Source organism: Mustelus asterias, chromosome 8 (assembly GCF_964213995.1).
Source record: "Mustelus asterias chromosome 8, sMusAst1.hap1.1, whole genome shotgun sequence".
Lineage (NCBI taxonomy): Eukaryota > Metazoa > Chordata > Chondrichthyes > Carcharhiniformes > Triakidae > Mustelus > Mustelus asterias.
The window spans coordinates 108,785,993-108,801,612 of NC_135808.1; the positions used below are offsets into that span (position 1 = coordinate 108,785,993).

General features: G+C 40.7%; 1 protein-coding gene across 1 annotated transcript; it reads right to left on the bottom strand.

Annotated features, from left to right (window-relative positions):
• Positions 1-1,665: 1,665 nt before the first annotated feature.
• Positions 1,666-15,461, bottom strand: plk3 (polo-like kinase 3 (Drosophila)). The gene is made up of 15 exons (XM_078218701.1): positions 15,213-15,461; positions 11,892-11,999; positions 11,463-11,579; positions 10,721-10,850; positions 10,190-10,277; positions 9,506-9,601; positions 9,002-9,200; positions 8,446-8,572; positions 7,802-7,911; positions 6,579-6,681; positions 6,059-6,142; positions 5,174-5,342; positions 4,765-4,894; positions 3,786-3,902; positions 1,666-3,419 (listed from the first exon to the last, which is right to left on the bottom strand). Exons 1-15 carry the CDS (start codon positions 15,348-15,350, stop codon positions 3,222-3,224), a joined length of 1,914 nt encoding a protein of 637 aa, XP_078074827.1. The 5' UTR covers positions 15,351-15,461; the 3' UTR covers positions 1,666-3,221.
• Positions 15,462-15,620: the final 159 nt, after the last annotated feature.

Sequence of the window (15,620 nt, forward strand, 5' to 3'; positions counted from 1 at the left end):
GTGTTTAACATCTTTAAGTGCTGTGACATTAAACAAAAGATACAACAGGCTCTTCAAAAAGGATAAGATTTTGAAATACAATTGCAACAGCACTCACTCCTGACATACTAGATACACATCTAGTGGCACAGTGGTTAGCACTGCTGTCTCAGTGCCAGGGACCCAGGTTTGATTCCCAGCTTGGGCCAGAGTCTGTATAGTCTCCCCATGTCTGTGGGTTTCCTCCCACAGTCCAAGAGGCGTGCAGGTCAGGGGCATTGGCTATGCTACATTCTCCCTCAGGTGAACAGGAATAGAGTGTGGCAACTAGGATTTTCAGTAACTTAATTGCAGTGTTAATGTAAGCCTACTTGTGACAAAATAAACTTAAACATTTAAAAATGCAACAGACACTCAAATTACTAAAGGGTAGTGAAAAACATCACTAATTCATCAAGATGGTGGTTGAAATGTTGCAGACCGGGAGGATTCCCTCAATGCACTGTAGAAAAATATCAAGGGCAGAAGCTTCTGGTTTAACAATCAAAGTTGGTCAAGCTCCTTTAATAACTATACTCTGGATGGTAAAGTGATTAAACCTCAATTCTGCCTCTGGTGAATCTTGAGGCAGCAGGCCACCCACCCCCACCACGCTGAATGAGAAATGGTTCTCTTATCCCAGACTGACCTACTGGATAGACATTGTGGACTAATGGAGGTACTTTGATATTTCGGATCAGAAATGATATTGGAACCATTTTCCTTTGCCTATGCAACAGGTTGACAATTGGAAAAGAATGATCTGAACATTCATCATGATTAGTCAAATATTTGAAATTCTATCTGTACAAAAACTACAAAAGGCATGGACACTGGTCCATTTTGTGAAGGCACAGTGCCAATATTCCATGCTGCTTTTGTAAAGTGTCCATCTTCCAATAAGCTTTAAGGCATCAATTAATTGGCAAATAAACATGAAAAATTTCCAAGATTGTCTGTCTGAATTCAGACAATCTTGCTTGTACCTCCAAATTGGTACAGACCCATGTAGGAGCAGAATGTTCAAAACATGATTCTTCATTTTATTAAAAGCTCAGCATACTAAATAAACCACCAGTTGGTGTTCAATTTGGTCAACTACATTGCCAATGGTTTAGAAGGGCTGAAGGATTACTGGAACAGAACTATGGGTGCATGAAGAGGCTAGTAAACAACTTGCTCCTGATGAGAAAGGGGTGGGGAGGGAAACCAAAATTGAGCAAATTAAGTAATCCTTTCCAGTGACACTTCAACTAAAGGCTAGATTTAGAGATGGATAAAAGAACCAAAGTACAATGTGCAAAATAAAACAGCAATTTGCAATAGTTAAAAGGGATAAATAGAAGATAGATCTGCAGTCAAGGGGATTTGGAAAACTCCTGCACAGACATAGCAAAAGAAAATGGCCTCATATCCATCTATGGTTCTCTACCATAGAATCAAGCTAGGAATAGACTAGGTATACATGATTTTGCCAGTTCCTAGTCTGCAGTGGCTCTTCCACTCATGGAAAGTCACAAGCAAAATTCTGGTCTTCATTGCATCTTCAGCCATTAGAAATGTTCAAGGACAAAATTACATCCTTCAAGTTAGTTGCAGCAGACACTTGGAAACTTTTCACCCCAATAGCATGAAAGGACAGGCGTTTGCTTTTAGGAAACTTTATTTCAATAAAAAAATGTAAGTCTTACAACACTTTTACAGAATCAGTTGCATTCTGTCCTTTTAAAAGAAAAAATAATAAATAAATACAAAAATAAATAGGCTCATTTAATACTTGCGTAAACATAAATAAGACCAGATTAAATACTGGAGGAATCTCAAGGTGTAGATAAATATAGGAATGAGCGGGAGCTGATCAATTAAGTCTTCAGTTGTACCACATTTTCTTTGTGTCACTCCCCCTGAACCTGGTAATAAGACAATATCTTTATATTTCAATGACTCCAATTTAACCATTTCCTATCGATTTGACAAACCTTTTTTGCTATTACATTGGAAAAAGCTTTCAGCCAATCAAGACAAAAACATTAGAATGTGGCCTTGCTTCTTCCAACCAACCCTCTCCCCTTCCTCATGCAACAATGCAGACAAGATACTAAACAGCCCATCCACATCCCATACTATGATCAAACAATGTGGCTCAGGTTTGGCTACCCAGAGACCACATACATTGTCTGCAGAGTGGAGAAACATCTAGTACCACAAGTTTACCTCAAAATGAGTCTGTACATGGAGCATTCCATATTGGGACATGGTCACCACTACACCAAGCTGAGTGCTGTAGCAAAACAAACTTGCTCCACAAAGGCACTTGGATCTCAACTTCTGGAGGATACCAAATTGCTGTTTCCAATTATTTACAATTAAGAGGCAGTGAAAAGGTCACTTGTGCAGAACCACAAGCATTGGCCATTACAATAGCATCAAACCAGGATTTTGATTTAAAACTTATTTCAAATGGAAACCAGGAAGAAACAAATTGGGGGGGGGGGGGTGAAAAAACATTGATCCATTTGCAAGTCTATCAAAACCCTGGCTTAATGAATTAACAGTGGACTGTTGATCCGTCTTGCACCCCACCCTGATCCCAATGTTAATGTTTTCTCATGGCAGGTTTGCAGTTTGACTCCAAGTTAACAGGAAACTTCCAGTTATGATAGTCATTAACTCACTGCCTTCACCTGATATTTCCTATCAAGATGAAGCATTTTTCCTTAAATTAAAATAGTCAGTCTTAAATTTAAAACACAAGTTTGCCTTGTGACAGTAAGTGGAAGCCATCACATTAGACTCACTTTCCATGCCAGTGATTAACTGAGCTACACTGGAGTAGCAGCTTTAATATAATTCTTATTCCAGGGTAGTAATTAGTAAACCATCCTCATCTCATCACTGCCCACTGAAAAAAATCATTCAAACCCTCAAGTACAAGAGAGGGAGTGGAAAACCAAACAAAAATAACTTCAATAACAGCTCAGTTGTGCATACACATCCTTCTCATTACAGTAGTGACATTTAAACAGATGCAAGATTATAAAGCACCAATAGTTAGACTTTAGATTCCACATCCCCTGCAAACAGCAGCTAATTGTTGCCAGGCACTGCCTGATAATAACTCAGTATCTTGCACTCTGTAAAACAACTCCATTGCTGAAGTATGTCAATATTTTGTCCCCCCCCTCGAGGTTTTTGATTCATATTTAAGAGGCTGTCTTCTGCTGCTGTAACAATGTCAGTGTATATGTCAGACGATGGTAGAGCTCTTGTGAACAGCCCAGTTCCATTATGGTGTTCAGTTTGTATGTGCAAGCGATACGATCCTTGTTGATGTACGTAAGCAGGTACAAATGGTCAGCTTTGCATAGAATGAGCTTTGTGTGATCATGATAAAAGTTAACCTGATAAGAGAAAGGGGAGAAGCTTAGTACAATGCTCATATGCAGTACATACTGATTCTATTCTAAAACTGGAGAGAATAATCTTAATGCTCAGTATTTTAAAATTGAACCTGGAAGGCACCATACCAGCATCAGGTTCATTTTATACAAACAGAATTTAGTTGCCAAGTTCATTCAAGTTTCAGATCCTTTTGCCTTCTTGCCCCAATGATTTAACCAAAACTAGAAGAAACACTGGTACATTGACACCACTTTCTTGATACAAAGTGACCGATGGTTAAACCATAGCCCAGAAGTAGAATTAGGCAAGGCAACAGCAGCCAATAGTTAAATTAGATAAACTCTATATTTAAAATGGTTAATTACCTGTAAAGTGCCATTGTTGAACAACATCAACAGGGAATAATCAGTTTTAACCCACTGCAACAGGAACAAAGATGGGTCGTGGCACTCCTCAAGGAATGTCTTGGGCAAGTCACCTCCCTGCAGAAACAATTGAAAGCTTTAAAGATATGCACATTTAAAATGGTTACTGCATGGAGATTTGATTCAAGCACTTGCTAAAGCCACGGGGAGGACAAGTGCAGCACTCGAGGCAGCCTCGGTGAGTCCTGACATCTGCATGCTAGTGTTCCACAACCTGATGAAGGCCTGACTGCCCATACTGATTCTTGGTAATGCTCATGTGGAACACTAGCATTGCTGAGAATCAGGTGTGGGCAGTCAGGCCGGCATGGGGGAAGCACGGTAGCACAGCGGTTAGCACTGCTGCTTCACAGCTCCAGGGGCCTGGGTTAGATTCCTGGCTTGGGTCACTGTCTGTGTGGAGTTTGCACATTCTCCTCGTGTCTGCATGGGTTTCCTCCAGGTGCTCCAGTTTCCTCCCACAGTCCAAAGATGTGCAGGTTAGGTTGATTGGCCATGCTAAAATTTCCCTTTAGTGTCCTGAGATGCATAGGTTTGAGGGATTAGCGGGTAAAATATGTAGGGATATGGGGGTAGGGCCTGGGTGGGATTGTGGTCAGTGCAGACTTGATGGGCCAAATGGCCTCTTTCTGCACTGTAGGGTTTCTAATGATTTTCATGCCAGCCTCCAGCAGAAAATCTTGTAGGAAATTTACACCAGCCTCCTGCTGAATTCTTTCTTGCCTCGCCTTGAACCTGCTGTCAGGGGCATGGGAGAACACCACCCTTTGGTCTTGGGGAGATACAGAACTTCTGTTCAATTAATTGTAGCTGCAATTTAAACCAATAGCCTCATCTCCAAAAGCCTGTGCATTACAAAAATGAAATACTGGTTTGAATACCAAAATCTCTCAATGTTAAATGATATTATACAACTCACCTCCATCAAATTTTCCTCCATGTAGTTGGCAAAGTATTGGACAATTGTCATCTGTTTCACCAGCTGCTCTGGAATTGCAGAGGCAGAGAAAGAAAAATGCTGGTTGCTATTGAGGTAATAATACACATTCCTGTGAAAAGAACCAGGTGAAATAGTTCAGTGACTGGGAATCATGCTGGAGATAACTGAATTCTACAGTCAAGACAAATGACTTTGCAAAGCCAAAAAAGAAAGCAAGAATTGGTGCAACAAAAGGTTTGATCTCAGCAGCATGTCCAAAAGCAAACATTTAATGCATTAGGCAATGTTTGAAGCACGAGTTAGCTGGATATAGCTTCTTTAGATCTCCTGAAGAGGTGATAATCTTCAGAATCAAAGCCATGTAATTGGGCATGATATTAACACTCACCGTCGGTCTGCAGAGAGGCTCATATGAGTTCCATCATTGAACAGGACACCAATACTGCGATTAGACAACTGGTAACCAAAACCATATTTATTGGAGTAGTCAACCCATTTAGTGACCCACAAGAAGGGTTTGGACCTATGTAGACTGTGCCCTACTGGGTTCTTTTTCACTGCAAGAGAAAAAAGTACACTAATTTAATAGAGCTTCAGTATATCCAAGCTAATAAGATGAATTTTTTAAAATACTTTTCCAATTCAATCAAATCAAGTCCAATTCAGAGTCTCAACAAGTTGAGACATTTCCGATGCAGGCTGACAAGACAGGGCATGCAATCCTCTTGCCCTGTCTTGGGCCTGATCTACATGAGCCAAGCCGATTGGAGTAGGCAGATGTTCCCCCCCCAGGCTTGATCTCATTTGCATCTTAGCCAAAAGGCCGAGATACCACTTTTAAAAATTGCTTCATATGAAGCATATGAAGCTTAAATGCAACCCAATGGCCACGACCAAGTGCAGCATCTGCAGACTACACTTGATCTTAGCCAAAAGGCCGATTTTATTATCGCTAATAAAAAGATGAATGTTTTACCCTAGAAGATACAAGGTAGGTTTCAGCCAAATTTGTCACAAAGTGACAAGGGTTCCAACACTAGCACCCTTTATAGTGTTGATGGGTGCAAGTTGTTGCTATGCTTAGTGCTCACTGTCCAATCTACTTCACAGGGAAGGTCAGGAAAATTTGTGCTCATTCATTTCTAGAAGGCAGCATTACAAGGCTTTATTTGCCACCCTGCAAGCTGAATAGACACCATTGGAAACTGAAGGATTTGAAATTTTAAATTCCACTGTTTGTTCAGTGGATACAAAGCTGAAGATGTAAATGTACCTGGTGGCATGGATGAAAGACAGCTTTTGAGAACATGGGTAGCAGCATCTGCTATTTGCTGAGTTGCGGGCCCCTCTTCAGTAGCTGCAAAACAAGTACATTGGCATTTAGCAACCACCAGGGTATTATTTCATCCATTGTGTAGCTGGCAGCAGCCATATTTGGCAAGCTATTAATAATTCTGCATAGAAATGGTGTATTTTACTGTTACAGTTAGACAGCTGGCTCAATCGCCAAGATCAAACTGAGGATCTTCCAATTATGCTCACTGGTACTAACAATTCAATACAGTCCAGCTTCAACCCACTTGTGAGCCAGCCCCAAAATTATCCATTTACACTATTGCTCACTCTATGTGGATGGAAGAAAGCTAATCTAGGGAGATTACAATTAATCAGGTTCACATGGGACATACAGGAACAGGCCATTTGGCCTAACTGGTCCATGTTAATATTTATGCTCAATTTGAACCCAAACTTCCAATATGCAAGAATATTCAGTTACTTCAGGACCAACTCACTTTCACAGTTAGCACCAGCAGGTCCAATGGTAGATTTTTGTGATCCTTCCTCTGCTGTTTCCTTAGGAAAGGAGTTTGCAGTTTGACCAGTTGGAAATGTGTGCTAAAAGGAATCAAATATAATTGATATTAATTCATCTTTATGATAAAATGACTCACTTAGCAAAGATACTAATACTCTGCAAAATAAATTGCTGTGGCCAGCATCTAGGCTGGAAAAAAGTGACAAGCAAATTCCTGCAGAAATTACAATATACTGATTAAAGGCTTTGTGCAAGAGCAGGAAATAAATTGTTTGCAACATAGTGACAATCAACACTAGTTAAATAGGTTAAGTGCACATACAGGAAGCCACAGAAGATTCCAACAAAAGAGGAATGCATTTCCTGTATCTCATTTTGCATATAAAGTTAATTTTCTATGAGTCATTCTGATCTCAAAGAATGATGATTAGCACTGTTTATGTTCATTACAGCATTTAACATTTGCCATTGCAACTGTGCAGCATGTTTTTTTAAACACGAGTATTAGTGATGTACAATGTGTCATAGGAAATACATCTTGTTCTTTGTAATAGACATGAAAATTGCTCCCAAAACTTGGATTGTTTGCTTTTGAAAAAAGTAAATGTACCAAATATTTGCTACCACAGAAAGTGATGCAACAATTCAAGTTAAGACTAGAATTACTATCTCATGATCAAAAGGGCAAAACACCACTAAAAATAGAGGGTCAGGAAATCTGAACCTTCCTAGTTTAAATGCAAGTGCTTCGACTGAAGCATAGAGTCAGAAGGGGGCCATTAGGCCCATCAAGTCTGCACCAACTCCCCAAGAGCATCCCACCCATGCTCATGCCTGATGCCTATAACCCCATGCATTTATCATGGCCAATTCACCTAACCTGCACCTTTTAAACTGAGGGAGGAAACTGGTACACCCAGACATCCAAGACAAGTATCAAGCTTGGGTCTCTGGCACTGAGTGGCACCAGTGCTAACCACTGTCATCCTACAGCTACAGAAAACCTAGTAATTGAGGAACAGACATCGAATAGAGTTTGCTTCCATCAGGGAGAGAGAAAAAAAATTGAAATTTAAGGCTCCGTTATAACTGGAGTCATTTATTGGGAGATCCATGATAATTAAGGCTTCTCATGCATTTTTGATATTTATGGGTTTACACTTCTGAAGATAGTACTGAAAGTTAAACACTTATTCCTACCTCTGTTGCATTTTCAGTCTTATAGCTCATCTGTCTGTGGATGGAGGTCTTCACAAGATCTGCAGCAAGCTTGGAAATATCATCCTTTTCCACACAGATGGTTTTAGTATCTGCAATTCAGACACAAATCTCAATTAAAATTTTAAAAATCCATCTATGTCAGCAAATTTACAGATCACAAAGAGATATTGGTGGGTGGAACATGCATTTGAGAATCTGAAACCAAGCCAAAATGCAGACGGAAGTGCACAAGATACCATCAGAAACCAAGCTTCCCTCCCCTCCCCCACTGTTAAAACATCTCCACATTGGAAACAAATGCTATGACACTTAGAGTAATCCTGCCCTCAAGAATCAGACCTGTAAAACATACAACTTTACTGGCATAGATAAGGAAATCCAGTCTTGGTAACTGGATATTCAGGTCACATGCATTCACTGCAAACCAACGTGGTACATTTTTACTTTTAAAAAACTTAAGACTCCACTTTAAAAACAATAGCCAAGCCAACTAAAGCATTTAAGATGAACTGCTAGAGATAGTCAATAAACATTTCTCATGTGCTGTAGCTAGTTTTGTTCTGACTTAAGTTATTAAAAGACTGGAGCTTAATACTTTAGCACGGTAACATTCCCACACTAACCTTTTGGGCTCTTTTTCCTAAAGAGTGCTTCTGTAAACTTTTTGAAGAAGTTTTTACTGGGTGTTGGACTACTTAGCTCAGGAACCATTAGACAGCTGCTAGGATGGAGCACATCGGGTATAAAGCCCTGAACAAGAAGAAAAAAAAATTGAAACATCCTCACTTCCAGGTAGACATGCATCATTATGTTCCAAAATCAAAGCATACAGCCCAAGATCCTATTTTAGAATGAGCTCATTGGTTTGTGTATTCAGTTTGAACTATAGATGATTTCAGATAAGTGGCAGACAACTTCACTTATACTCCCCACCCAACACATCTCCAAGATCATGCATCTTGAACAAGGCAATTTTCTCCCATATCACAGCCGAGTGGGAGGGAAGATATTGAAATACCCAAAAAGACTACTGACTAGTTTACATCAGTCTATACTGGCAATACATCTACATTTAGAACAATTAGGAACCAGCACCACTGTCTGGAGTTAGTGCTGGAACTATTCCCAAATAGACACCCCCACCTCAGTGTATCATCCCAATTTCAGAAACCTGCTTACTTTTGTGAAAAAATCATGGTTCATAATTTGATCCAGGGTAGGCCGTTGTTCTGGATTCTTCTTCAGAATACTGCCAACAAGATCCTTAGCAGCAACTGAAAATGACGACGGCATGGTGTACTCAACCGCTCGAATACATCTGTAGGTGTCTTTGAGGTCAGAGGTCTCAAATGGTGGCCGACCAAACAACATAGTGTACCTACAAACAAGGGAATACCATTTATAATCCTGAGCACATATCCTCAGAAAATACATGTAAAAGCTGGCTGCAGGATGGACGAGTGGATCTTGGGTTTGCTGAAGGTTCACACTTCAGATGTATTTTTAAGTCTCAACATTTAATGTCAGCATTCAAGGCAGGAAGTAGTGGTTTGGTTGTTAATGCAAACAAACCTTGCCTGCTCAAAATTGATCAAGATCTTAGTTAAAAATAGTCTTAATTCTCTGTGGTGGTTCACCACTGTTCCATAACTTCAGGTTGTTGTACAAATGAAAAGAACTTACATTACACAGCCCAAAGACCAGATGTCAGCCTCAGGACCATGACCTTGTTTGTTTAGTACTTCAGGGGCCAGATAGTTGGGAGTACCACAGATAGTCCTGAAAAAAAATTAAGACAACATCACAATTTGTTCAACCAGTTGGAGTAACCAAGCAAAGCCAATTGAAATTACAACTTCTCTGCAAGTTGGGAGCTTTTGTTAAAAAACACACTTGACATTTCTAGGACTGCCATATTCAAGATGTGCACAATCCACTTTACTCCCAATAGTTGTGTGGCAGTGGTTAGCACTGCTGCCTCCCAGCTCCAGGGACCTGGGTCCGATTCCCAGCTTGGGTCACTGTTTAAGAGTCTGGATTTCCTCCCACAGTCCAAAGGTATGGGATAGGTTGATTGGCCATGATAAATTGCCCCTTAGTGTCCTGGGATGTGTAGATTAGAGGGTATATGTGGGATTGCTGTTGGTGCAGACTCAGCCGAATGGCCTCCTCCTCCATTGTAGAGATTCTATGAGTAGATTCAGAATTGTGCAGTTGTTTTACAACTTACCACAGCAGCTTCTGTGCACAATTAGAAATTTTGACTCCCTCCCCATCTCTTTCACACTCCTTACCCTGCCCCACTGGATGCAAAGTCAGATCATGTCAGTAACAATAAGGCAAACTTGTACAAAGCTAATTACGCACCTCTTCCTCTGGTCAACTGGTAGAAGCTTAGTTGCCAAGCCAAAGTCTCCAACTTTCACTTCCATGTTAGCATTAATAAAAAAATTACCTATAGATGCAAAACAAGAAGTGGTTTGAATAAATGTTCAGCCACTGTAAAATTGCATTCATACTTAACATTACTTAACTGGTTTAGTGTCCTTCATGACCTGACCCAATGGAGGACAATTTATACCTCTTCAGGAGGCACACGTATTGACTAGTCTTTGAAGTGAGCCTGTTCTGAGAGAAATCACTTCCAGAAGAACAGATTCCCAACTAGAATACATTTCTACAGATTTAGTCACATTCCATCATCTTAATTGCACAGCAATCATTGAGATGAAGTGCTCCAGTCTAATCATACATGTTTACCCCAATATTCACAGATACATGCTTCTATCAGACCAATTTTCCCTTCCCTAACCCAGGGACACCAAAACTAGGTGCAGTATTCAGAGCTTGGAGATAAGTGGCCCAATCAATTTCAGAATATTCATTGATTATACAAACCTAGCTTGAGGTCTCGGTGAAGGATATCCCGAACATGGAGGTACTTGAGGCCCAAGATAATCTGTCTGAGGTAATACCGGACTTCTGGCTCTGTTAAAGTTCTTCTTGCTTTTAATATATGTGCTAATGACTGAAAGACAAGAATGATAAGAGAGTTCTACTTTATAAATCAGACTTGCAGGATAGGCTCAATATGCGCTAATGTTTAGCCTCCAAGTTGTGACAACAGTGATGGTTTAATGGATTTGTAATCCAGAGGCTTAGGCTAATACTCTGGAGACATGGGTTGAAATCCCACCACAGCAGCTGGTAACTTTAATTACTAAAATCTGCAATTGAAAGCTAGTTTCAGTAATGGTGACCACAAAATTACCATTGATTGTTGCAAAAGCCCATCTGGTTCACTAATATCCTGTAGGGAAGAAAATCCTAACCCAGTCTGGCCTACATGTGACTCCAGACCCACAATATGGTTAACCCAATTGCCCCTCTGAAATGGCTGAGTTAGACACTCCATTCAAGAGCAATTAGGGCTGGGCAACAAATGCTGGTCTTGCCAGTGACACCCACATCCCACGATAGATTAAGTTACATTGTCCTTGGTTCTCAATGCCCTTTTTAATTGAACAGTGCATTCAAGAGACTTCAGACAGTGGGCAATTCAATTGTGCAACAATTTGGGATTCCAAGCTTTGATGAGGAACTGGCAAACATGGTATATAGTCATCACAATTCTACACACCTTGTGACTGCAATGCTCTAGAAAAATATAAATATTTTCATCATCTTCAAAGTTATGGTAGAATTTCACTATATGTTTGTTAGACAGGGATTTGTGGAGTTCAATTTCCTTTTCAATCTGTAAAAAAGAGGGAAAACAAAGGTGATTTTTAGGTTGCCACAGGTATAACTCCAGCTTGATGCAAGCTCCAACATCATGGGACACTCAAATGCCAGACCATAACCACGCCATCCTAAGATGTGCACTGGCTAAGGTTCATGACTGCTGGTAGTCTTGCAGAAGGAACAGAAGCTCCAAAATTATGTTTCTGTAGCCAGGTGCAATTCTCTTCCAAGGAGAAGAGGTAGAGCTTTATTAAAACCACTGAAGCATTTAAGACATGGTACATTATGAATAATGGATTATGGCAGTTGAACAAGCAATTTTTACCTTATCTTTCTGGTGAGGTTTTGACACTCGGGAATGTGGAATAACTTTAACTGCATATACTCTGTTATTGGAGAGATCGACCATTTCATAGCACTTTGCAAATCCACCCTAAGAAAAGAAACTTGATGTTAAGATTGTAAATCCAGTCCTAACCGAGTAACATGCCCACCCTCACCTGTAATAAGACATGTAGAACCCACCCTGGTCTGTAAAAATGAACTAACAAGTTACTATGGTTCTGTGCTATGAATAAATCATGGATAACTGCAATGGAGAATATTAGGTTCTACAGGATGCAGCAGCAAGCTAGTCATAATGGTAGCTTTATTTGGTGTATATTCTTTAATCCATCAACTCTTAAAATTCAAAAACTTAATCAATCCTTCATGAAGATTGACGCAGCTTCAGAAGGTACAAAAGCTTGTTCACATTGGACAAATCATTTGATCAATATTGAAAAGGTACAAAACTATTGGATATTTCTTAGAATAGATCCTAAAGCTGGGATTATGCAGAAGACAGTCCCCTTAACCTATACAAACAGAATGCCCAGGGAAGATGATTGTCCAAGTGCAACACAAGTGCTTGCAACGGTTCAGATTGATATTTTAATGCATAGCGAGTACGCATCAGAAAATGATTTAGCTTTCCTCATGCCCAACTTGGCAAGTCAAATAATGCTGGCTTCCAGTATTCAATACTTACATGCACATTAACAGCACAATGGCTGCTGCCTAAATTTAAACAAGTTCTTGTATCATGGGTATAACTGTCAGGTTTACAGCATGGCCCAACTTGTCCATACTGCCTTTTTTTTAGAAAAACCCCAAAGCTAGTCCCAATTGCCCACATCCCTCTATACCCTTCTTACCCATGTAACTGTAAATGCTTTTTAAAATACAAAATTGTAGCCACCTCTACAATTACTTCTGATAGCTTGTAGCAGACACTCACCACCCTCTGAAAAAATTGCTCCTCTGGACCCATTGGTATCTCTCCCCTCATCTTAAACCTATGCCCTCTAGTTTTAGACTGCCCTACCTTTGGGAAAAGATATTCACTATCAAGCTGATCTATGCCCCTCATTTTATAGACCTCTAAGATCACCCCTAAGCCTCCTATGCTCCAGAGAAAAAAGTCCCAGTCTATCCAGCTTCTCCTTATAACTCAAACCATCAAGTACTGGTAGCATCCTAGTAAATCTTTCCTGCACTCTTTCTAGTTTAATATCCTTTCTTTGAACGCACAGATGCAGCTTGGATAAGGTACTAGGCTCATGCAACTTGAAACATAGCTGGCTATCATTTCAAGGGGGATTGTTGTTTTTGTCCAAAGAGAGATTGAGAGAGCAAGGCAACCTCTACCAGCAGGTAGGCTTAATATTGTCCAAGGTTTTGGAGAAAAATAATAAAGTGCACCACTAACAGCAGTCCTCCAGCCTTGTGGCTTGGAAAATGCCTGCCACTTCTGAAATTTATAACATAACTAGGATCAGGAATGGACCATCTGACCCCTCGAGCCTGCTCCACCATTCAATAAGCTCATGGCTGATCTTTTCATGGACTCAGCTCCACTTACCCATCCATTCACCCTTAATCCCTTTACTGTTCAAAAATTTATCTATCCTTGCCTTAAAAACATTCGATGCGGTAGCCTCAATTGCTTCACTGGGCAGGGAATTCCAGATTCTCAACCCTGGGTGTGTGAAGTTCCTCCTCAACTCAGTCCTAAATCTGCTTCCCCTTATTTTGATAACTTGAAAGGATGGCCAGAGCAAACCTAGAGGGGAACATGGCAATATTCTGTGCCTCAGACAGCCTTCAAGCAATCAGCATCAGGCGTCTTGCTAGTTCAACCCATGTCAAATTATTGTCATCCAACAATTTTCCGATTTTTATTTTTTTTTTCCTGCTTTTGGTTCATGCAGATTTGCACAGCTTCAAAGTATTTGAAGCTCACCAGTATTCATTTGTATAGAAAAGTGACAGAGTTACTATAGCAAAAGATTCACAGGTACTGATCAGACAACTCCTTCCTCACTTTGTATTTGGGTATCAAATAAAATTCGGGGGGAGGGGGAGAGAGAAGGGAGGCAAAGTATTTCCATTTACGGAAAAGGACGAGTTCGAGAAAGCAAGCTATGAGGACAGCAAACTCAAATTGAAGAACAGCACAGAAGAGGACAGCTTTTGTTCAGATAGCACACCAGGGGATGTTAACTGGATTTACAGGCGCTATACAAGTGCAAGTTACCTTTGATCTAGAAAACCCCACCAAATTCAAGTTGACAGGTTAGATAAAAGGAACTCGGCCAACCAGCTCTGCTATATTGTTCCTTGGCTAAAGCGGAAAGTCAAATAAGACGCGAGCTGGAATATTTTGAGTTTCTTCCCCTTCAATCTTTAATAGTGATGGAAGGACGTTTCCGCTTCCAGTGGGAGGAATTCGGCACACGTGGCATTATGAATTTACTGGAAAATTCTTCCTTAGGGTTTTTAAAAAAATGAAAAATACATAAATGACCAAGCGCTTTTTCTCCGGGGATGTTTAAAAGATTCCCAACACCAAAAAAAAGTGCAAGCGCAGAAATCTGAGGTCATGCGGAACCCAAGCAACGATTCAGAATACCGGCCCCGTCCAAACTTGCATCGTCTTAAAGACTCAACGATAGGTTAGGACCATTACCATTACTGGCTCGCCCATTGAGAAAAGTCGAGACAGTTAACAGGAGCTATTAAATTTAGAATTTCCGACCCGAGTTACTTATTCAGCTTGTCCTATAATGTTCTCACGTGAAAGCCCCACCGTTAACCCACATTCACACCTGGCTGTTAAGCAATTGAGCCACTTCCTAAAGTACAATGAATGATAGACGACTCCCGCTACAGTTGGTTTTAAATTACTCAAAAGGAAATGTCACTTGGAGATTAAGAAAGTATGTTGGACACGCACATCCGAGGCGCTTGCTCCTTACATCAACACTGCGGGTTTTAACCCATCAGGCTACATTTTAGAAACAGGATCAGCCCTATTTCCTTTAAAATTATTCTGAAATACATTTAGCAGATTCAAGGTCACTTGTAAAGTAGAAACAGTCCTCATTAAACCCCTGCTTTACAGGTAACTGTCACCATTTGTACTCCAAGCACGAGGCTTTAGGATTGAATAAACTGCTCACAAATCGAACAGAAATAATAAACTTTCAGCCCCTGGGCGCAATAAAGAATTTGGAGAGAGAGAAAAAAAAATCTGCACTGCTACAGCTCAGCCCCAATCTTCTTTATACTGTTGAGGAAAATGCTTTCCAGCACAAAGCTCTACCTTTCCGAGCAGCCGCCCTCGACAGTAACATTTGCCAGTCTTGGGAGCGGTAACCATCCGGCATAAATCAGGCTTCTCCCGGGTAACTTTAGAGTGCGGGCAGTCACCGCCCGGAGCTTTCTGAACTTCCGAACTCATTCTTGTGAATGGCTATCAAATATACAAAAAGAGACAGCAATCCCAGCGCTGGCCACTCGACAATTCCACAGCCCCTCGCTACCAGACTGGGTTGAGAATGAGAGCGGACACGTGGGTAGGGAATCCCTGCCGCTACTTTATAGTGTTACACTTCGCCGCCTGACGTCACAAAGGCAGGATACCCCCCTTTGGGGCGGGGTTAGACTGCAGACGGCGTACTGATTGGCTCCCCTCCCCTTCTAACCCCGCCCCGCCTGTGTCCCGCTGCTG